Here is a 25021-nt window from a genome sequence, read left to right as displayed (position 1 = left end):
CCAACTACCACCGAGTGTCTAATCTATCTTTCTTAGGTAAGGTAGTTGAGAGAGTGGTGGCTGAACAGCTTCAGGCTTTCCTGGAGGACACATTGGCTCTGTACCCATTTCAGTCCGGCTTCTGCTTTGGCCACAGGACAGAGATGGCTTTGGTTGCCCTCACAGACGATCTTGGTCGACAGCTGGATCGAGGCGGGTTGGTGCTTCTGATTTTATTAGATCTTTCAGCAGCCTTTGACACAGTCGATTACAATCTGCTACACCACCACTTCACTGACATTGGAATTCGAGGGACAGCCCTTCAGTGGCTTTATCCATGGTTGGGGTCAGAGGGTAGTGCTTGGGAGAACATATTGCCACGGCACCCCTTGGGTGTGGGGTTCCACAGGGAGCAATCCTCTCCCCCACGTTATTTAACATCCATATGCACCTCCTCACCCAGCTTGTCCGGAGTTTTGGGCTGGGTTGTCATCAGTATGCTGATGACACCCAGCTTTACCTGTTGATGGAAAACAGCTGGATACTGCCCTGGACACACTGGCCAGGTGTTTGGTGCCTGTGATGAAATGGCTGAAACAGAGTCGTCTGAAATTAAATCTATCAAAGACAGAGATCCTATGGCTGGAGAGGACTGGAGGTGGTGCACCAGCTCCTGGCTCTTGATGGTGAGCAATTGATACCTATGTCCACCATCAAGAGTCTTGATGTGATTCTGGATGCCTCCTTGTCAGTGGTGGTACAGGCCACAGCCTTTTACTATCTCTGCCAGGCTAGGCAGCTCGTGCTGTACTTTTCCCACCCTGACCTAGCCATAGTGATCCATGTGATGGTCACCTCCAGGTTAAGACTGCTGTAACTCACTCTATGCAGGGCTGCCCTTGAGACTGCTCTGGAAACTCCAGCTGGTCCAGAATGCAGCAGTGAGGGTCCTTACAGGGACCCTGCTGAGAGCACACATCCAACCAGTGCTCCAGCAACTGCACTGGCTCCAGGTGGAGCACCAGATCAGGTTCAAGGTCTTGGCATTAACCTTTAAAGCCCTAAATGATCTGGGACCATCGTATCTGCAGGACTGTCTCTCCCAGTATGCCCCCCCCCCCAGAGCATTATGCTTAGCGAACAACAACTTGCTGGTAGTCCCCGGCTGTCCTCAACCAGGGCGAGGGCGTTTTTGGCTCCAGCTTGTTGGAACTCTCTATCCAGATAGACCAGGGTTTGTGGGATCTGTAGCAGTTCCTCAGGGCCTGTAAGACTGATATGTTCTGCCAGGCCTATTGTTGAGGGCAGCAACAGTTCTCCTTACATTCTTGTAAATTATGTACAATTTGAGTTATATTTAAAAATGGCAGCTGCTATTGGAAGAAATCGGCAGTGCCATCCTAAGCAAAGAGACTTCAGTGAACTTAGAAGGGTGCAACTGTGTTTAGGGTTGTACTGTTAATCTATCAAACAGCAACCTAAATACATACTGCTTGGAAGTTCTTTTGATTTTATTTGGATTCTACAATGTAAGTACATTTTTAAAAAAGGCTTTGTAGACACAGTTCAATAAAAGTCCCATCATTTTTCCTGTTGTTAAATATGTCCTAAATAAATAAACATCTTAAAAATGTGACTTGGTGGTGGTCTGTGTGTTAATGTGTTTTTTTAATGAATGTAAATAAGGATGTGTAGGTATGGCAGATGCATAGGAAAATTTTGTAGATTAGTGGAGTGAGCATGAATAAGCTTTGATTATAAAAGCTCTTTCCAGTGATTGTTTTCTTGGGTAATTACTGTGCCATTAGGGCTCAGTTGTTGTGGGATTTCTAATAATCTTTCCCCCAGATAGGGCATATATTGCAATGTATTTTCCCAGCACTCACCCAATATATGATTTTTCTGTATCTACCTGGATACCTACTGGCATAGTGAGTAGAATGGAATGCAGCAGCATATTTTTATTTATCTATTCATTTAAAACATTTCGAAGCATTTTGAAGCAATTAAACATACCTCCTATAGGCTATGGCAGTGATGGCGAACCTTTTAGAGACCGAGTGCCCAAACTGCAACCCCAAACCCACTTATTTATCGCCGAGTGCCAATGCGGAAATTTAACCTGAATACTACCCCCAGAGGGGGCTCAGAAGGAGAGGCTAGGGTTGCCAAGTTCCTCTTCGCCACGAGTGGGAGGTTTTTGGGGTGGCGCCTGAGGAGGGTGGGGTTTGGGGAAGGACTTCAGTGCCATAGAGTCCAATTGCCAAAGTGGCAATTTTTTCCAGGGGAACTGATCTCTATTGGTTGGAGATCACTTGTAATAGCAGATCTCCAGCTAGTACCTGGAGATTGGCAACTAGTTCCTTAGTGTTTTCTCTCAACATATCAAGACAAATGGAAAAGTGTTTGGAGGATGGCTTGTGGGCACTTCAAAGGTGGAATAGGACTGCACGCCCCTCTGCCCGCGCAGACCCAGAGGGTGCCGGAGAAGCCGCTGGAGGGAAAGAAGGAAGGAAGGAAGGGAAGAAGGGAAGGGAGGGGGAAGGGGAAGGGAGGGGGAAGGGGAAGGAAGGGAGGGAGAGAAATAAAGAAAGAAAAAGAGTGCACGCAGAACAGCCCGCAGCGCACAGGGCACCGGAAGACCCTTCCCTTCCCGCGGAGGCTCGATGTCCTGCCCCGCTCCTACACACCCATGGAGGGCTGGGGCAGGTCCTGGGTGAGGGAGAAGGAGCTGGGAGAGGAAGGGTGAAGGGGCAGGAGAGGCAGAGCAGCCCAAGGAAGGCCAACAATGCAGCGGTGTGGCTCAGGCCCACCTTCGCGCCCACCAGCCAGCCACGCCCCTCCACCTGCACAGGCCCAGAGGGCGCCGGAGAAGCCGCTGGCCATGCCGAGTGTGGGCGCTCGGCTTCTGTTCCCCACTCTCCCACCCACCTGGCCGGCCGTGCACGCTCCAGCGGCGGCAATGGCGGCGGCTTCTGTGGGAGAGTCTGGGGGCCACCGCCAATGATGTCGGAGGTTCCCCACCCCTGGGCTACAGCCTCCCCCATCCGGGGCAGGGCAGATCTGGAAAGGACAGCTGCTTGGAGGAACTGCGCGTGCCGGCAGAGAGGGCTACGCGTGCCGGAAGTGGCACTCGTGCCATAGGTTCGCCAACACGGGGCTATGGGGATTAGAACACCCCTGATGTCCTTTCTATGCTACTTGCTGGATCAGGCCTCCATGTGGTATTTTTTTTTGAGGGGGGGTGTCATTCGGCATATTGATATGCACACCCCTAGTCACTTCTGGGGAATCCAGACCGACATCCTTATAAACCATAATGTGTAGTCAGATTGTTCTCTGTCTCCAGGCCAATATGTTTCAGCTTGGTGAATTTCACTGTGTTCTAGATTATGGCCCAGGTAACCTCTAGAAAGCCCTGGTTATTATTTGAGATCTGTTTTTACATAGCACTGTACCCATATGGTGTTTTTTTTTTTTTTTTTGTAATTGCTTTTAAATGAATAATGCTTAAACTGAAACTGATTACAAATTAATGTCTGATCATTCTAACATATTGAGTAAAAGTGGGGATACTGTTATTATTAAACAGTATGAGTAATTAAAATTCTTGGCTCTACATTGCTTGCTGATTTCCAACTCATCACCATCTCAAACTCAATATGTCCAACAATGAACATCTCATCTTTTCTCCTAAACCGCCTTCTCTTCATACACTCTTCATATCCGCTAAGAGTCACCACCCATCATGTAAATAGGCTCTATATTTGACTGCTGTTTTTCCAATATTCAGTCTGTTGCCAAATAATTTCAACGCTCTCTCTAAATCATTGCAAAATACATGCTTTCCTTCTGCCCCTCGGTGAAATTCCCTGTCATCATTTAGCTGGATTATTTCAACTTTCTGGATTCTGGTCTTCCATTGTTGATCCTGAGCCCCCTCACCTCTATCCAGCACACTGACCCCCACATGGCCGGTGGGAGTTGCTGCCCATTTGGGTGGCCACCACAATTAGCAGCTTCTTTAAAAAACTGTCATCCAATTTACACCTGATCAGTGGCAGCCCATCAAAGGCTGGAGAGTGGAGCTTGGCCATGCCAACTGGTGCACCAGATTCTCTCCTCCCACCGTTATACTACTAGGCATGATTATACTATATTGAAAACAGCCAGCCAGTTTAATTAGACAACTTGGGCAAATCAGCAACAGTATAAGCTTAGTTGACATCATTCAGATAAATAGGTGGCAGCTTAGCTATTATTTTTTGCAATGGGTCTTACCCTAAGGATGGAGAAGAAGAATCCCAAGAGGAAGCCCTCAGCCTCAATGGTTATAGCATAACAGCTGCTTAAATAAGATTCTTGCCAGTTGTATAGACGAGTCCAATGTAAGCAGCTTGTACTATAGAACCACATAACATAATGTTGATTTAATTAAGTCTGTAACAACTGTGGCCACAGAAATTCTGAAATATTGCTGTCAGTATCAATGCTTATTGGTATGAGTCCAGATGATGTGGTTTGACAATGGAAGCATACTTATAAAAGATGCCATGTTGGGTCTAGATTTTTAAATGCATTAAAAAACTGAATGTGTATGTGTAAAAATATTTATTCATATCCAGTATCTTAAATATTTCAGAAATCATATTCCAGTGGAAAATTCTTAAAAGGTGTTTGCTCTCAAAAAAAATTCATAGTTTATTATATGGATGATTATAACCTGAAAATCTAGTCATGTGAAATTAAAGTTAGTGGGAATGAAGTCTTCATATAATGTGGAAGATAGACTGGTTCATACTACTCATGATAAATTGCATCATTTTAAATCTGATTTTAAGTATTATTTGTAGTTTAAAAAATGAAATCATTTATCCATCAGTTTGCAGTTGCACCCATGGGTATAATTGTGTCCCATGACTATAATGGTCAAAATTTCATATTGAATCAAAATATGATTCGTATTGAATCAAAAGCCTTGATGTAATGTGTTTAAACCATCAAGGGTTATAAAGGATTTTGATGGATGGAGAAGTGGATGGAGTTTTTGAATATAATACATTCCTCAGGTTGTGTGTTGAAGGAAATGTCAAGTAAATTCTCTAGTAAAATGTACATACATGCTCCCTCTCTGAATGTAAAATAACAGTATTTGGTATGGTTTATTTTTCCAGATTCCAAACTTAATGATAGCTAGTTTAATCAACCACATACTGTTTGTTTGTTTCTTACTCATTTTACCTTCATTTCATGCAAACCTAATTTGTCATGTGAGTGCTCATATTGTGGATGCACAGGCATTGAAAGATAATAATTAGGAGCATCTGTTAACATTTTCCAGAAACAGATGTTAAATGAATTACATTGTGAAAATACAATTGTTTTAAACTAGAATATATATGTGTGTATTCTGAACATTTGAGGAATGAAATAGAGAAACACTCCCGTCGCTACTAGGCAACATTCCCTGCCTGAGCTGGTGTTCAGGATTTCCAGGTTTTTGGTGCTGAGGATATCAACATGCATTCTTAGGGCACTTTATCAGGGACAGCTCAGGACTTCACGGCTTTCATTATAACGATGGGGCTGCTCCAGATTGTTTCGTGTGCTAGAATGACCTCTCCCGCTGAATAGAGCGTAGCTGTGTTTCCTAGGGAGCTTGAAGTGATGAATTAGCCGCAACAATGACTAGAGTAGAAATGGGAGAACAACATAGGGCAAGTCCAGTTAAATATAGGCTAGGGCCCATTGCAGAGTCTACTCCGTGGCAGATATTGTGTCACAATTATATTTGTGCACAGCCCAATCGAAATTTTGTAAGTAGCAAGGGATCCATTTTATCTAGGCCCTGGAATGGTTATAATGAACCCTTGTCAGCCTGCTGTGATTTATTTGCTAAGCATTTTGAGGATAAAAATGCTTGCATCTGCTCCAACCTGGATACCTCTTTAGTAGCAGCATGATTACCAGATGTTGTTATTTCGGGGCAACTATTGCTTGGGCAAATTCCAGTTATTGCAAACTGACAGGGTTGTCAGAGTTCTAAGAGTGATGCAGCCTACCAACCTATTTTATCCTTATCCTTCTATCATTTTTACTCAGTATACTTCTTGGCCACCTTTTCATGGCAAGATCAAGATGGCTTACAAAAATAGCATAGGACATCATAACACCTCTAAAACCTATCCATGATTTTTTTTAAAGCCCCAAGACAATTTAAAACTTTGTAAATCCACTGAATCGCCTCAAAGACCTTCTGAAATAAGCTGCCTTTAACAGATTCAGAAGAGTGCAGTATGTAAATCTTTAAATAAATAAAGCCTTAAAGGATGGCTGAATGTCCTGTACAGATTATGTTAAAGATCCCTTATGAGGGAGACATTCCACAGTCTGAGGCAGCCAAGAAAGCCTCACATCAGCAGTGCTTCTGAAAGGGAGGATTTCCCACAGAAAGGCCTGCCTGAGCTGGCTGATGTGGGTTGAGGCAGTTTACGTAGTATGGGTTGCTTATGCTCATTGAAATAGACCCCTGACTGTTACATATACAGTGAGGGGAAAAAGTATTTGATCCCCTGCTGAATTTGCCCGTTTGCCCTCTGACGAAGAAATGACCAGTCCGTAATTTTAATGGTAGGTCTATTGTAGCTGTGAGAGACAGAATAACAACAGGAAAACCCCCAGAAACCCAGAAGACAAAAGTCAGAGATTGATGTGCATTATGAGTGAAATAAGTATTTGATCCCTTTGCAAAAGAGGACTTAGTACTTGGTGGCAAAACCCTTGTTGGCAATTACAGAGGTCAGATGTTTCTTGTAGGTGGCCACCAGGTTTGCACACATCTCAGGAGGTATTTTGTCTCACTCCTCTTTGCAGATCTTCTCCAAGTCAGTAAGATTTCGAGGCTGATGTGTAGCTACTCGAACCTTCAGCTCCCTCCACAGATTTTCGATGGGATTAAGGTCTGGAGACTGGCTAGGCCACTCCAGGACCTTAATGTGCTTTTTCTTGAGCCACTCCTTTGTTGCCTTGGCTGTGTGTTTTGGGTCACTGTCATGCTGGAATACCCATCCTCGACCCATTTTCAATGCCCTTGCTGAGGGAAGGAGGTGCTCACCCAAGATTTGACGATACATGGTCCCATCCATCATCCCTTCGATGCGGTGAAGGTGTCCTGTCCCCTTAGCAGAAAAACACCCCCAAAACATAATATGTCCCCCTCCATGTTTGACGGTGGGGATGGTGTTCTTGGTGTCGTAGGCAGCATTCCTCCTCCTCCAAACACGGTGAGTTGAGTTGATGCCAAAGAGCTCAATTTTGGTCTCATCTGACCACAACACTTTCACCCAGTTCTCCTCTGGGTCATTCAGATGTGCATTGGCAAAGTGCAGATGGGCCTGTACATGTGCTGTCTTGAGCAAGGGGACCTTGCGGGCTCTGCAAGATCTCAGTCCTTCACGGCGTAGTGTGTTACCAACTGTTTTCAGCTGCCCTGAGATCATTGACAAGTTCCCCCCGTGTAGTTCTGGGCTGCTTCATCACCGTTCTCATGAACATTGCAACTCCACGAGATGAGATCTTGTATGGAGCCCCAGACCGAGGGAGGTTGACAGTTAGGGTTAGGGTTGTCACCTTCTCACCAAGCTGCTTGGCAATAGTCTTGTAGCCCAGTCCAGCCTTGTGCAGGTCTACAATCTTGTCCCTGACATCCTTGGACAGCTCTTTGGTCTTGGTCATGGTGGCTAGTTTGGAATCTGATGGATTGATTGCTTCTGTCGACAGCAGAACCCTAACCCTAACCCTAATCTGGCTGGTTGATAGGGGATCAAATACTTATTTCACTCATTATAATGCACATCAAGTTCTGACTTTTGTCTTCTGGGTTTCTGGGGTTTTTCCTGTTGTTATTCGGTCTCTCACAGCTACAATAAACCTACCATTAAAATTATGGACTGGTCATTTCTTCATCAGAGGGCAAACGGGCAAATTTAGCAGGGAATCAAATACTTTTTTCCCTCACTGTAGTACCATTAGTAGTTTCTTAACCATTTTCAAAGGCAACCCCATGTCCAGCATATTACCAGATGTTATCAAGGCAAGTGTAATAGTGGCAAAGTCAGATTTCTCAAGAAATAGCCTCAACAGGTAAACCAGCCTAAGCTGATAAAGGTGCTCCTCGCCACCTCTGCCAGCTCTTCATCCAGAAACATTATAATGTCAGGTGTCCCCTTAAAATGTGTACCTAATCTTTCATGAGGAATGCAACACCCATCCAGTAAGATTGTACACCTATTTGTGATTTAGCTTTCCTCTTGGTACACAGTGTTCAGCGGCAATCTCAGCACTCCCAAATTTACTGGGGATCCTGGGTGGGGAAGGGCAGGAGCCAGCCTCTCAACTGAGGGGCAAGTAAGCCCACTGCCAAACAGTGACGGGGGCCTCACTCCTCTGGCCCCAGTGATGCAGGAGGGCTGGCTAGGCAGGGAGGGCTCAGGCACTCCAGCACAGCTGGCTGACTGTTGAAAGCTTGCTGGGGCTGGGCACTGCTGGTGCCAGTAGTAAGGGTGGGCTAACCTGACAGGCAAGACTCACACATATTAGTACTGACCTAATCCCAAGGGGGCAGAGCAATTAGCCCTGACAAATGACAAGTAGGGCTTGCTTCCCAGGGCCAGCCAGAGCTATGGCCACATCTGAATGACAGCCACACCTCCCCTTCAGTTCTCTCTGGTGTTGCAAACCTTGCAAGAGGTAATGGAAGGAGAAAGGGTAGGCTCACCACAGGAGATGGGCTTCACAAAGGCCTGGACTCAGGCCAAGAGCGACCTGACTCAGCCTTCTTTCATTGCAGATCTCCAAACGATATCTTCCAGTGATTTCATGCAGACGTTAAATAGCATGGGAGACAAAGTGGAACCTTGCTGTACTCCATAAGCTGATTATCATGGCACAGAAGTTCCCCAACTCTACTCCCTGAATCTTGTCTTCCAGGAAGGACCAGATCTAACCCAAACAGTGCCTCCAAGGCCCATCCTCGTTGGGAAGCCTAGAAAGATACCATAGTCAATGGTATCTTTTATAATGCTTTTACCAATAATATCTTGCTGAGAAGGAATGATTGATTAAGTCCAGAATGTAGTTAATGCCTCACTGAGAGAAGGGTTTAGCAGTGCTGACGAAATCCTCCTTCAGCCCAAACAATTATGCTACCTGTTGTTCAATTACAAACATTCTCTTTTAAGACAAATTGCTGAAGCACTGGGCAGCGGCTTAACTACACGTATTGTTGTAGGTTTTCAATATATTGAGTATAGGTTTTGATATATTACAGCTTTAAATACATTTAATTCTCGGTCTTCTATTGTTTTGTCTGTATAACAGCGTTTATGAGAAATGTAACTGTCTGTGAGAAGTTAGCTCATCTGTCAGCTGACAGTCTAGGAGCCATGCCAAACTACAGATATCAGTTTGTTTATTGTACTTGCAAGAACAGAAAAAATGAGTACAGACACCTTTTGTATTTCAGCTTCTCTGCCTTTTCCTCTGGGTAGACGAATTTCTTAGATATTGATTTGCTTAGAAGTTAATCAAGATGCAATATATATATAACTTTGAGATAAAAGATGTTGTGACTTAATAGCTAGACAATGGGTGTGAAACTTAGAAATGCTATGTGAACCGTATGTGTTTATATGACAATCTCCTGATGTCATCCATCAATTTATGACATCAAGGTTAAAGTAGATACTTGGAAACAGACTTTTAATCTGATTCCATGCATCACAAGTCCTTTGAAGTTCCTTTGAAGTCTGGGGAAATGACAACATTCCCAAGACTCATCTTATTGGTTCCCAAAACACCAGCCCCCAAAATTGTATAAAAAGGACTTGAAATTTGAGAGAAATTGGGACTCTATCCCCCAGACTTGTTGCATACAGTCTGTAAGGGACTTTATCCCCCAGACTTGTTGCTGACAGTCTGTATGGGAAATTCTCTATCAAACATGCTTGCGTGCTGTTTGGTTTGAGAACCCTTTCCTAGCATGGTCATTGATGGGTTAGTAACTGATTTGTAACTGTATTTCATATTAGATCTATATTCTTTTGTTTGAAGCTTGTATATATTGTGCGTATATCTTTTCATTTTACTATTTTCAGAAGTATTTACAATAAAAAGGAATTGTTTTACAATTCAAAATACGTTGTATCATCACTTACAGTGACTGGTTTACTAAGGTAACATGGTTTTTAGCAAATCACAAAACCTAAAAATCTAGTCACAAAAGTACAGTGATTGACATGGATTATCTGGATTCATTCCAGTCTGTCTTCAAGTCTAGGTTTGGGACTGAAACTGCTATGGTCACTCTGGCAGATGATCTATTCTAGGAAAGAAACAGGGAAGTGAAATTCTGTTGATTCCGTGGCTTTCTCAGTGTTGAGTCTCAGTGGCTTTCAAAATCATCAGCTTTGCCATTCTGTCCAGCTTGGGAATAGGAGGCATCTTGCTTTCATAGTTCCACTCTTATCAGGTGAACAGATTTTAGACTTGGTTGTGGGAGACTTTTACGTGTTTCTATAGCACTTGAGCTACATGTTAGAAACTACTGGTAGAAAACACTCTGAAATCTAGAGTGAGTGCCATAAATACTCCAGAGGCCACATGAATGATACTCAGCTCCTCTGTTTTATCTAGACTAGGTGTAGCTGTAAGATTCTCTGATGTAATACAAAAACTAATTCATATCATACCCCCTCACTGAAATGAGGGGTGTGTTTTTTCAGAGATACATTAATTGTGGGAAAGCATGCCCAGTGGTATCAGAAAAAAATTATCTGTCTCCACACTGTCATATACTGAGGAATCTTATGAAAGCCATTGGAGGCACATTTTATGCATTCTCTAAATTGCTGGACTTCTTAAGGGCACCGTAATGGCCCTTAAAAATTCTGCCATCTAAGCAGACACTGAGGAAAGAAATTAATTTTTAAAATTTAAAAGTGAAGAGGTGATGACCATTCTGTATTTACCCTTGGGTTTCTATTTCTCAATGTATGTGAAATTGGATAGAAGATCATCCCACCCACCCACCCCCGCCAAAAAAAAGTAGAGCAGAATTTAATCTTAAATGGGATGGCGAACGAGAATCTATTCATCCCTACTTGACATGTAGTTATCATAAAAATGAGCATCATAAACGTGTCAGATGAAATTTTCACTTTGTTTATAAATGGGATGAATTTACAATCCTAAACTGCAGCCCCATTCTCCCTTTAGTGTGTTCCATTAGCCCAGTGCTTTCTTCATCATAGCCTGCATTCCACAGGCCTTGGGTAGATCAGACTGCTTGATCATGTTCTGGCCAAACTAGATGTGATACCAGAGTTCCATGACTAGAATTGCAGATATATTACATAATCATAAAAAACAGAAATGCTCCCTCCTCCTAATTAAAAAAAGGAAAAAGCCCAATAAGATCCTTTTTTTCTTCCTGAGGCATAAAGCAGGGGGCAGGGGATTAGGAAAAAATGGAAGTGCCGGGCACGTGAGTGAAATCTCCCTTTCCCAACACTGCAGGCCCAGTCAATATAATTTTTATCCCAACAGGTTTTAGGGCAAAATATTACATCAACCGCTAAGCTAGACAAAGCAGTTATATTGTGCCAATTTAAAGTTTCCTCAATTTTCAGGGGAAGGATTGAACAATATAACTTGAGCGTAATTTGGAAACAGGAGCCAGTGTCAAAGAACCTTTTTTTTTCCCGCTCCAAGGCAATGTGTGGCCTCTTCCATTGCTTCAGTCACAGAATAAAGTCAGGTCTTTGGATGTTTTGCTAGCTTCTTTCAAGTCATTAAAATGATTCTAAATAAATCCACCCAATTCCTTTGTGAATGTTAGCTTTAAAAAGGAAGAAATTTTGTGCTATGTGAAGCAGTTTTAGTACTTTGCTCAGCCAAGGGTTATTTGTCTTTCTGACTCGTAATTTTCTAGAGATTAAATTTCATAAAGTTTTTCTCAGTGAATCAAAATATTTGACATTGTTACTCTTATGGTTGCATCTTTCCTCTGAAGCCTTACCTAATGGCTGCCTGAATCCTGCAACACACTGCATCCACATCTCAGCTCATGCTTCTTCATGCACACCCTTGAAGTGCAATCTTTATGCATTGTTGAGCAGTTTCATACTGTGTGTATTGGTGTTGTACAGAGAATGTGGATGCTAGTTATGCACCCTTAAGTATCAGATAGGTAACTGAGAGAGCAATCCTAAACCAATTTTAAGCCAATCCTAAATCCAATTTTCTTCAATATTGCTTTCTCCCAGTAATTTTTTTTGAGAACTGCAATCTGAGTGTCCTCAGTGATAGCAACCTACCATACTTCTACCATACTTCTCATTAGCCATCCTGTACTTAACCAGAGCAGAACAGTTTAGCAGTCCCTTTTGGATCCTGATTTGGAAGTTTGCTGATAGGCATATGATGTAGCTTATGCCAAATAGTTTAAATAATTCAAAATTTAATGTAGCCTGGCATGTAATGTAGTGAATAACTGTGATGTAGTACTGACTAACTCAGGATGTTGTGTAAGCACTCAAGATACAGTGATAATGGACTCAGTTATCAGTGATAGCTGGCTAAAATTATATTATTATATTGGACAAAATTTTATGCTGCAGATCCTTGAGTTGCACGGGGATTTATATGGCCCTGTGTACAATATGGACTTTTTTCAAAATCCAAGATTAATTTTCATGCGAAGTGTGTTGGGTTAGATTCAGGCTGAATTTTCTACTGTCAAGAGGCACGTCTGTCAGCAGAATGGAAAATGCTGGTCCTGGAGGACAGAGGACTATTTCAGGGAGCTCAGTGGGCTGAACTGGGAAGGGGGAGGATGAAAAGTTCTGTTCCACAGATGGAAGTGTGTTCCATTAACAGAAACTGAATGTTGGATGCAACCCAGTGTCTTCGGAGGCACAATTTTTGAGCTAGAACTGTGTGGCCTTATTTTCTTAAACTAAGGACCATTTATTGATAGAGCTGGATATTACTGAGGAATTTTCACATCAATTTGCAGCTTTGCTTCTGAATTATGCATGCAGCCCATCATACTTCTGCATTATATATACAGCACTCCATACTTTTAATTAGTCTTGCCCAGTGCGAAACAGTTCCATAACCCCTTGTTAGATCCTGCTTTGGGAGTACACAGACAGGCATGTTATAGAGTTTATGCTAGATTGTTTCATTACACTCATCCATGGATAAAGAGAGTCTACTTTCAAATGTTATAGACACCCTTAATAAATCATAAAGGCACCTGCAACTTCTATGTAATCCTGCATATAAATTGTCACTTGCATCAACCCTTAGGCAATGCTGATAAAACTAATGCAGATTAGATTATGTAGAAGTCAGAGTTGTACTGTAAGCCATTTAAAATCTTTATTTTTTTTATTTTTTCACAAAAGCATCCATACTACATTTTATATGCTTGGTGTATGCATCAATATTTATCTGAAGATCAGGGTTCCTGATCTTGATTTCATGCATGGCTCCATTGATGGATTGTCTTTCACATAATGTGGGAAATAGCTGACTATGTCACAACAAAAACCATTTCATGACATTGTCCCATCTTCTTTCTTCCTGTACACAGAATACTAGTCTCTTGTGCTGCTGTGGTCAATTTCTCTTCACATGTCGAAATGAAGGTATCGTGCCTCTCGTTGCTATGCCAACCAACCATCTCTTGCATGCAGTATCTCTAACACTGGTTGATATGGCAACCTTTCTCAGTACAATTATGAACACCAGAATAGTGGCATGGACTTGAAGAGGCAGTTTTGGTTGCACCAGAGTCGGAAAATTAGTATATCAAAATTATTGTTACAACCTCTAGACCAAAGAGGCAAAACAAAGATACACACTTATTTAGCACTGACCTATTACTAATCGTAACTAGCCATTAACAGCTATTGATTTTCAATACTTAAACTGCATTCTTTCCCAGAGAATGTCTGTATAAGCAACATAAGCAATAATCTGGAAGGCTTAGGCAGTTATGTCTTGCAACACACAGTCTTCCAGGATTGTACAACATGCCCTGATAGCTACTAGATACACTAATATTCCAGAAGGGGAAGGGGGGAATTGTTGAAAACTTTGCTAAAAAATAAACAAAAGAAATGTCTTTAGTAATACACAAGTGAACAAAAGTAGCTTGGTGTAAAAGGTGACAAATATTGGTTTTTGTGTGAGTGAACCTTGATGTAATGCAAACATAAAATAAGCTCTGTTTTTTTTCTATTCTTCATCTGAAAGTTTCTCTAAATGTGAGTGGCAAAAGGAAGAGAGAAGAACATCTTCTAGGGCAGCATTTCTCATACTCGTGTCCGTGGTCCCTTGGTGGTCTTTGTTCTAGGAAGACTGCAATTTCTTCGTAACAACAGAGGGTGAGACCCTCTCATGCCTGTCCAGCTAGTGTGAAATGGAGCCCTGTCAGTTTTCGAAGAAGGAGGAAGAATTCCATATCAGGGGAAGGAGACTGAATCAGATTCTTCCTCTTACAAAGGCTTGGAGCTTGTATAGCCGACAGCACTTGCAGTCACTTAGCTTCCAGGTCACCCCAGAACACTAGACAGAGAAAACACACGTTAGTTGCCAGGACCTGATGTTCCAGAGCATCATTCTAAAGAGTTCTTATTCTCCCTGTAAATAAATTGTTATGCTCAGCAGCTATAGTAATTTACTATTTACCATTACTTTCATTTATTTATATTTAGCTCATTTATATAGGATGTCTCTCACTTGAAAGATATGATTGTGTGTTATCACAGGATAACCTAAAAGAAACTCTTGGCATGACAATGTCACAAGCAGCATCTGTGTAAGAGCCTTTGGTATAGGCATTGCATGCTACTCTGCATCCAGTGCCAGATCCCAAAAGGTTTTCCTCCTGAAAGTGAGATAGTGAACTTGTAATTCTACAATCTGTGCCCAGAACACAATGTACCATGAATTAAATATTACAATTCAAAGACTGGGCTACAATACCCTAAATAACCTCATGAGAGTACTGGATTTAGAAGTCTGAACTAAAGTGCAATCCTAAAGTCAATAGGCTTAGAAGGATATGACTGCTTAGGATGGCACTATTCATATGTTAAATTACAGCCATATTGTCACATTGGAATTTTTCTTTATGCACCCTTCACACCAGATAAATTTATTTATTTTATTTATTTTCAAAATTGATACCCTTCTTTTCTGCCTTCATCAAGGCCACCAAGGACTAACAGATAAAAACCTTTATAATAATAACATGTTGTAAAAACCATTAAATCCAAATAAAAACACATCATTAAAACAATTAAAACCAAGCTTCAGTTCAGTTTTATTAAAAAAAAAAAACCAAGCTGAAATACACATACAAAAATATAAAAACAATTAAAACATAGGGCATGGAGGAGAGATCACTGAGGGCATGCCAGACGAAACAAAAAAAGTCTTCACCCGCTGGTGGAAGATGGCAACAGGAATGGACAGGTGAGTCTCTTAGGGGAGAAAGTTCCTGAGTTTTGGTGCCGTCACCTACAAGGCCCTTTCCTGGTTTGCCACCCATCCAATCTTAGAAGGTTGGGGCATCCGAAGCAGGGCCTCTGAAGATGTCTTAGTGGTTGAGTAGGTTTGTAAGGGAATAGACGACCAGTTCTTCAGGTATGCTGGCCCCAAGCCACATAGAGCCTTAAAGTTCAACACCAGCACCTTGAACTATGTTCAGAAACAAACTGGGAGCCTGTGCAGATGATCCAAGACTGGAGCAATATGGTCCCTGCAACCCACTCAACATCCTGGCTGCAGCATTCTAATTGAAGTTTCTGAACACTTTTCAAGGGCAGCCCCACACGGAGTGCATTGCAGTAATATAAGCTAGATTTTGTTACACCTGGGGATAAAATAGCTCTTTTAACCATAACGTCGTCTGATTCAGGATATCATTAAGAATTCTCAATGCCTGAGTAGATTAAGGAATTATGTTAGATAAACTACTTTCCCCCTCCCCCAGTTTCATTACTGGCAGTTTAAGAATTTCATTTTCACTCACCAAGAATTGGAAGTTGAAGGGTCAATGAAGCTATTTTTCAAATGCTTATACTTAAATTTGATATCTGAGAAGATACATGATTTAAATTTCGAAACAATAAATAGTAATATCTTGCTGACACGTGGGAGATACTGCCAGTTACAGGTCTAGCTTGTTCTCTCTGTATGAATTTAAAAGAGGTCTATAAACCTTTCTAGTGTTGTTATTTGAATCCCAGCTGAATTAGTAACTTTCATAATACCTTTGATGATTCCTGCTGGATGTTTTCCAAACCAAGAGCAGATTCTTTTCACATGTGGCGAGGTTTCCCAGAAGTATTGGGGGGGGGGATTACATTGGCTATTGAAATAATAACAGGCCAGATGTTAATAATTCAATCTCTGAACGCGGGTCCTAAAGGCAACTGTATTTCAACCTAACCTGGAACCTTTTGACAGCTGCCAAAATATTAGTAGCCAAGCAATTGGTGCCAGTTTTCATTGCCTTCAGTCCCAGAATGGTTGATTAAATCTTGAGATCCAACAAGCTAACAATAAGAAACATGCAGAAACTCTGACACCAATTTTCTTTTCAGTTGGCTTTGTGCCATAGAGGCATTCTTTTGCCTATAACCAATTCTACATAGTTGCAATCTGCACAAATTCTTGTTCCTGAAAAGGTAGCCTATTTCAGTATGCCTTGGATATGAAATGTATAATCTGTGAATGATTGCTTCAGCTGATGTGGATTTTCACGGCTCATCAGTGATCATATGTGCTGAGGGAAAAGAGACAACAAAACTCAACTGTGTCTTTGAGTAGAGCAGTCATTTTGAGTGCAGAAAAAGGCACTGGGTGTCTGTGCCTTCTATTGTCCTGTTTCCCTGACATATAGAGCAATCCTGTCAGTGCTGCAGTGGCCAGCCATGGTGCAACTATGGCACTGCTAGTTCAGTCCCTATAGGGTTTAGTTATGTGGCAACTGGCAGGACAACAGTGTATTTGTTTGGCTTTCTTTGGGTGCAACCTCCTTAGCATCCCCAACAATGGGCCAAGGGCTCCTTGGTGGGTGTGGAAATGTTCCTCAGGAGTTGCCAAGTGGCCCTTGGGATGGACCTCTGCCACGGCAGCCCCTCTGGCAAATGCTCATGCTATCTGAAACACCCTCACCTGTATGGTGCTCATGTCCAACAGCAAATAATGGGTCCACCTTGGCATCCACTCCACAGGAGTCTGCTCCTGCAAGGGAATTAGTTCAAGAATTGTGTGGTTATCCTCTCCACTCAGCATGGTGGGGCTCTGCCTCCCCATAGCACCCTGTCCAAGGGAGGGCCTGGCAACTGCCTGAGCTGCCAGTCCAGTGCAGAGCCAAAAGCTTGGGACTCCTCCCCCGGCAGCTGTTCCAGGCCAGTTGCCATGCAGCAAACCCCCTTCTGCTAGGGGGCAATGGTAGGAGGGGGTCTGGGGCTCCTGCCATCCCTGCTTGCTGTCAGGCTATCATATAAAATTTATATAATTTATATAAAATATTATATAATCTATACTATCTATCTATCTATCTGTCTGTCTGTCTCTCTCTCTCTATCTATCTATCTATCTATCTATCTATCTATCTATCTATCTATCTAGCTATCTATCTCTGTACAACCTTGTTGGATGTGATTAGCATGTCTCATACTGTATTTTCCATCACGATTGTATCTTAATCCTACCCTGTCTAGCTATTAACACTTGGGAGTGGACTGAATTCACTCATTACTCCTATTTATTTATTTTAATTTATTTACACTCCTTTCTCACTGAGACTAAGACAAACATTTAAAACGTTGTAATTAGATTCTTGTAGGTTATCCGGGCTGTGTGACCGTGGTCTTGGTATTTTCTTTCCTGACGTTTCGCTAGCAGCTGTGGCAGGCATCTTCAGAGGAGTAACAGTGAAGGACAGTGTCTCTCAGTGTCAAGTGTGTAGGAAGAGTAATATATAGTCAGAAAGGGGTTGGGTTTGAGCTGAATCATTGTCCTGCAAAAAGTATCAAAGGTAATGTGTTAATCAATGTCCTGTAAGTATCAAGATAACGTGCTAATGAGGGTGTGGTATGTTAATATGGAACCATTGTATCCTGAAGTGATCTGTTAATGTGTGAATCCAAAGCTAATCCGCATGGCTATTGTGGGCTGTAGTCTTTGTTAGTCTAGAGGTTTTCAGGACAGGAAGCCAAGCCTTATTCATTCTTAAACTCTCTTCTTTTCTGTTAAAGTTGTGCTGATGTTTATGAATTTCAATGGCTTCTCTGTGCAATCTAACAAAATAGTTGTCTTTCAGTGTCTTGGAATAAGACCCTGTGTCCTGTTTGGGTCAGTCCATGTTCAGCCACTGCTGATTTCTCAGGTTGGCCAAGTCTGCAGTATCTTTCATGTTCTTTTATCCTTGTTTGTATGCTGCGTGTTGTGGTCCCGATGTAAACTTGTCCACAACTGCAGGGTATACTATATACTTGTAATTAGAGTTGTAATTAGAGTTGCCAGGCCTGGCCTTGCAACCAGTGGGAAACCAAGAGGAGTGGGAACATGGAATGGCAGCCATCTCCAAAGGTGGGTGTTGTCACTTCCAGGAAAACCAGATTGTGATGTCTCACCTCTGTTGTTACCCTAAATAGGCATTCTCCACTTTAGTTGGGGGAATTAGCTGAGGAGACAGAGCTAACAAGATAGATATACCTTGTCCTTCAGAGGTTTTGAATTTGAGTCCAGTAATTGAGTCCAGATATTGCAGAGATAAATGTTTTCTGGGCCACCACTGCTGCCTCCTCTGGTGCTCCTCTGGTGCTCCATGGCATATAGGAATCTTCTGCAAGACCATTCTAGCTTACAAGTTTCCTTGAGACTTACAGCTCATTCCTGAGCCTTTTGGCGGCTGGGGATGGCGTGGCTGAGGCGCTGCCACAACACCTCCAATGTTGTTCCCTGGCCACCAAGAGGCCTTAAAAAAAATTTTTTTTTCTGACAATAGGGCCATTTTCCCCATTCAAAACAGTAAGACTGTGCCAGGAAAAACCTGGCGCAGCAATGCGGTTGTTGGAGGGGGCGTTCCCGGCCTGAAAGGGATCAAGAAGCTGCCTACTGGCAGCTCCACTCCCTGGAACGCCCTGGGAATGCGCCCTGATGACGGTGTGGGAATTTGCACCGTTGGGACATCGGCGGGAGGCTGAGCCGGCATCCCAGGGCTGCTCTGCCACGCCAGTGCAGGGAGGCTAGCGTGAGCACCCCAACACCAGCATCCCTGCCTCTTTTGGCAGTGCAAGTGGCCCGGGTGACGGCGCAAGCAGCCCAGACACCCGCGCAGCCACTTGCACACCTCCTGAGCTCTTTTGCCCCAGAGCTCAGGAATGGGATGTTAGGGAGTAAAAGATCTGATAGGAAAGGACATGTGTGTGTGACCCTGTCTATACCCCAGCAGGGCTTACATTCCAAGCTGCCACCAGAGACACAACAGAAAAACTCTTCAGTGGGAGCAATATTTTTTTCATATGCATGTTAATATGTGTCTTCTATGCCGATAATTTTAGGCTTATTTTAATATTAGTTTTTGAATATTTATGATATTATCCATTTAATCTTATTTTCTGTTTTTATGTCTGTTTTAATTCTGATCTGTTTCTCCTGCTGATGTATGGTTTGATGGGTAGGTTGAGGGATTTTCAACAGTTTTAATTATTGTTTTTCAATCTTATGTTGTAACCACCTAAATTACAGTTGTAGAGAGGTGGGATATAAATGTTTAAAATAATAAATAATTCACAGTGCATATCGGTTTTCTATAAGCTGTTTACAGATCAGTATCACTGAAGGAATAGGGTATGCTGACTATAAACATGAATGCTTAATACAGAGTTATTCTGAGAAGCCATCCAATTGCTCCATTTTTATGGCCAGTTTGTTAAAATATTTTATTTCTCACTCAAAAGGAAATGGAAGCCAGTGTTAATAACTACTTTATGGTATTTATGCTGTTAAGAACTTCATTAATTTTATTCTTAATTGGAGATTGCTTTATAATTTGGGAGGAGTGTTTTTCCAATTTCACTTGGCCAAAGGCAGATTGGCAATACATTTTTATTTTCGTATAATGGGAAATCTATGTTTTCCCTATCAACATGTATTAAATTTACAGTGCTTTTTAACTAGACTGTGTGATCATAAATCACACATTTTTGTTGCTTGAATCATGTGAGCAAAACATCCCATCTCCCTTTGAAGCAGGTCAGTGCCTTTCAAGAGACTAGCTCTTAGAATCGACCCCTTCCTAAAAAGGGATATGTTATCTTATTCAGCCAGTCACCTACTAAGCAGGACTCAACTACTTTACCTACTTTAAAAAAGCAAGTCTTTTTATTGATATACTTCCAGTAAATATGTGTAAATGCAATTTATAAAGTATTTATGTTCAATAACAATGTATTTAACAATGTTTGTATATGCAGCAACAATGTATGTAACAATGTATACTGTTAAGCAAGCAAGTTCTACATACTATTCCAAATCTTAATCCAACATTTCAAATATAACAGTCAGAAACCACTGATTTAGGTTAAAATATCTTATTCAAATTCTAGAATAATATATTAGTAAATCCATACATACCAATCAGCCTTTTCTGAGACTCTCTAAGAGAGAAGTCTGAAGTACCAGTCTTACTGGGTCTATATTTATACTATTTCAGTTACCTTGAGGCTGTGCGTTACTGCTCTATTTTAAGCAGCCTTCAATATTTCAAGTCACCTATTCCCTAAACATGCTGGAATTTCTCAAGGCAGGAGACTGTATTGCTAACTATAAACAATCAGTTTTAAGCTTTATCATTACTCCATATATTCATATTTAATATCATTCTCATCTATAGAAAAATAGCTTTCATTTGAGCCTATGAATTAATTTCTAGAAGCCTAGTATCCATATATAAATCATAAAACATAATATAGTTCACATTACAATATTTGTATAATTTGGACAGTGCATTTGTACACCTGTCTATGATGTCATGACATTCAACATCTGTGATTCTGCTGGAATTCTAGCAGTATGCTATTAATGGATATTCCAGTAGCCAGTACTGATTCTGATGTCCAAGCTGGAATTTCTCCAGTAGGCCATTGGTAATGATAGACTGGAATTTCTCCAGTAGGTCATGATAGACTGGAAGTTCTCCAGTAGGCAGTGAATGTTACTTGATAAGTTACCTGAACTTATTAAGGTGTCTGTAAGAATGTGAACAGTGAAATGTAAATGTAAGAGACAGAAAGCCTTTTGCATAAGAGTATTCTTCTTCCTTTTAAAAGGAAATACATTTAAGTATTTTAAAAGGAAATATATTTTCTGTATGTTGTGTTTGTGGTGCCATATTCTACATATGTACAACACCAATACCATGTTCATGTGCTGTATATGTCAAAGCCTGTGACACCTTTTTCAGAAAGCTTATGCATCTCTCTCTCCCATTTTGTTTTATTTATATGGACTGACAAACACAACTTGCATAGATGAATTAAGGCAAGATTTGCATAGGTTAGTACACCGTTTAGTGACAGTATAGTGGTATTCCATCATTGGTACAAACACTGATGACTTTCAGCACAGAGCAGTCCAGATTTGAAAGCTAATACTTCCTCATCTACACCAAGGATACCAGTGCTGTTGCTGGGCAGGAAACTTTATTCTCTTCTTTTCTGCAGTAGAGCTTTCCCCCAATTGGAATCTTAATGGAACTCCAGGGAGAGAGCAAAATAGAGCTGTGATGTGCCTGCCTAGCTATTTATTCTTTCTTGGGACATACGATGTTTAGACTGCTTCCAGTTTAATCAAATTACTAATATTATACTATATTGTGTTTTCTGATGCTACACATGTGTACCTGTGGGTTTTTAAAATTTGGCTGTTGTTTTTTTCAACTTACCTATTAGAGGCCAATAAAAAAGCTTTGCGGTTTTATTACTACTAAAACAAAGCTTTAATTAAGCTATCACTAGTAGATAATGTATTTGATCCTATACTCTAGATCAGAAAATTGCATAGAGCGCCAGGGGGTATATTGTGCTTTTGACGATGCACTAATAAAAATTGTTGAGGAGCAATGGAAGTAGAATATAACTGTTATTCCTCTGAACAGTAGTGACTACTAGCTTTTACCAATGAGAGCTTTTCCAGTTAAAAGTGGGGATATTTTTTCTCTTGAGGAAGTCATGTCTAATTTGCATTTCAGAAAACAAACCGGATGGATGACCAAAAGTGATATCCCGAAAGCAAATGTTATATCTAAGATAGTTCCCTTAGCTAAAATGAAGTCAATTTTTACAGGTTTTGAACGACAGGTTGAGTATCCCTTATCCAGACATCCGATTTCCAGACTGATCTGACTGGCATGCAGGCATTACTCAAAGGCCCACAGTAGTGTCATTGATGGTTCAACATATACAAAATTAAAAAATATTGTTTAAAATTAAATTCAGGCTATGTGTATAAAGTATATATAAAACATAAATGAATTTTGTGTTTAGACTTGGGTCCCATCCCCAAGATATCTCATTATGTATATGCAAAAATGACAAAATATTCCAAAATACGGAAAGATTCAAAATACAGACCACTTCTGGTCCCAAGCAGTCCAGATAAGGGATTTTCAACCTGTATCCTATATCATTGTTTTATTTGAACCTCTCCATCCATTTGCTAACTAAATCCAAAATGATATTGTGTTTATGAAATAGCTCTCAAAAGTTGAGGCCAGGATTTCCTAAAGCTAGGTTTACAACAAAACTTTGTTATATAAAGATGAAAAAGCTGTACCAAATAACAAAACTTAAATGATTCTTCTCTCCACCAGGACTACACATTAACTATGTATTTTCAACAATATTGGAGGGATAAAAGACTATCCTATGCTGGGATTCCTCTAAACCTTACGCTTGATAACAGAGTAGCAGATCAACTATGGGTGCCTGATACTTACTTCTTAAATGACAAGAAGTCATTTGTGCATGGTGTCACTGTGAAGAATCGAATGATTCGCCTTCATCCAGATGGCACCGTGTTGTACAGCCTCAGGTATGTAGCTGTGCAACCGTGATTTCTCTGACATTGTTTTGTTCTTTGTATTGTTGATCTTTGTTTTCTTAGGTACTCTCTGCAACATATTATATAACTCTGAAAGATGCCTGTAGAGAATAAATAAAATTGTTAACATTTCTTACCTTACCCCAATTTTGTTGAACGGTGTCCTGAGTCAGGCTTTATTCGTTGATAAGAAAAGCTGCAATGTCAAGGAAGGTATCAGAACCCTAAGTTTTTAGCATTTTAAGACTAAAGTCCATTTAAAGTGTTAGCAGGGGATATGCAAAGCACTGATGCTGAAATCACAGGGTGAATTCTCACATTGCAGCTACCTATATGGGAGGCTTGCTAGGAGCAACTATGTTTGGTGGCTGTAATATTTGGAAATGGATTATTGCATGGGCCAGTCCAGTTGTTTGATGAAACTCCACACCAGTGTAAGCAGGGAGACTCTCCACTGGTTTCGCTGATCCACATAGTTAGGTGCAAAGGTGCCTCTCACATTAGAGTACATCCCACTGAAGCATTTCTAGTAGCCTTTTACATGGGGTCACAGTGGGAGACTCTTAAGCGAGGGGGCTGTGGCTCAGTGGTAGAGCATCTGCTTGGCATGCAGGAGGTCCCAGGTTCAGTCCCCGGCATCTCCACTTAAAGGGACTAGGCAAGTAGGTCATGTGAAAGACCTCTGCCTGAGAACCTGGAAAACTGCTGTCGGTCTGAGTAGACAATATTGACTTGGATGGATCAAGGGTCTGATTCAGTATAAGGCAGCTTCATGTGTTCGTGTGATCTTACCACACGGCGAGTCAGATCAGATGGGTTTTCCCCTTAATATGGGAGGGTTTCAATGGAACTTTTCCCTGCCAATGAGCTGGAAATTTTTGTTGAAAAGGTAAGCAGCGCATATAAAGAGAATCAGTGTTTTATGTATCCCAGTTTTTCCCAGCCTTGCTCCATTGAAAGAGAGTGTGGTACAGTCACTGAGCTTATATATAAGCTTCCCACCAACAGGAAGAGGGTACTCTGCAATACCTGGATTACCCGAAACGATAAACTCTGGAAAACCTTTCCAGCCCAAAGAAAAGGGAATGATGCCCATACAGAGCCTTATTGTAAAAGGAGTAAAATTCTACTTCAATGAAAGTAAGATCTAATGTGCTTTCATTTCTGCTTACAAAAATATTCTCCAAGAAAATAGAAGCAGATTCTCTTTCTTCCATTGTCTCTGTACTCATTATTATTGTGACAACAACACCACAAAGGTAGGAATAGAAACCGTTTGTATATTGAACAAAGCCAAAGAACCACAGTGAGCGATTGCTTAATATGAAACTGAGCTTATTGTGTCAACCTTTGATGTAAGTTCAACAAATTTACTGAAGATAAATTGCCCAAACCACGGTATTTCTTAAAAGCAAACAACACCTGCTTTGGAACTTCCAAATGTTGAGAATATTTCATTTACATTCCTGCACTTTAGACTCAGAATGATATTTAACATGTTGAGTAAAATATTAATTACAAATATTTCTGTGGAAAGTACAACAGCCCAAGGGTGTTTAGTTCATATTGCTCTTCTATCACTAGTTTGGTTCTAATGATGTGATTAGTAATATCCATTGAAATGGTATGAAATTGTGTTGTGGGAAGTTTGAAAGAACAGTTTTTGGTCTTATCATCTGCACTTACAACCTGTATATCTCCTTCATGCAAGTGCCTCTTCAAATATTACAGTTAGAGTTGTTAGTTGAATATGGAAATAACTGTGCATTCATGTGCCAGCACTTCTTCACTAATGTGGTTTAAAGGAGTCTTTGGTTCTAAAACAGCTAGATCTGAGTCCAGTAGCACCTTA

The 25021-nt window shown here is 41.2% G+C and overlaps 1 protein-coding gene across 2 annotated transcripts in view; it reads left to right on the top strand.

The window, feature by feature from the left end:
• The window catches only part of GABRB3 (gamma-aminobutyric acid type A receptor subunit beta3), a 237345-nt gene that overhangs the window by 189064 nt on the left and 23260 nt on the right, over nucleotides 1-25021 (top strand). For both annotated transcript variants that reach the window (XM_056861728.1, XM_056861729.1), the window contains one exon: nucleotides 22940-23160. In XM_056861728.1, the coding sequence (XP_056717706.1) occupies nucleotides 22940-23160 (221 nt within the window). The remainder of the gene's footprint in view (nucleotides 1-22939; nucleotides 23161-25021) is intronic.

The sequence above is a fragment of the Euleptes europaea genome, chromosome 16 (genome assembly GCF_029931775.1).
Source record: "Euleptes europaea isolate rEulEur1 chromosome 16, rEulEur1.hap1, whole genome shotgun sequence".
Lineage (NCBI taxonomy): Eukaryota > Metazoa > Chordata > Lepidosauria > Squamata > Sphaerodactylidae > Euleptes > Euleptes europaea.
This window is presented reverse-complemented; position numbering and strand designations above follow the sequence as displayed.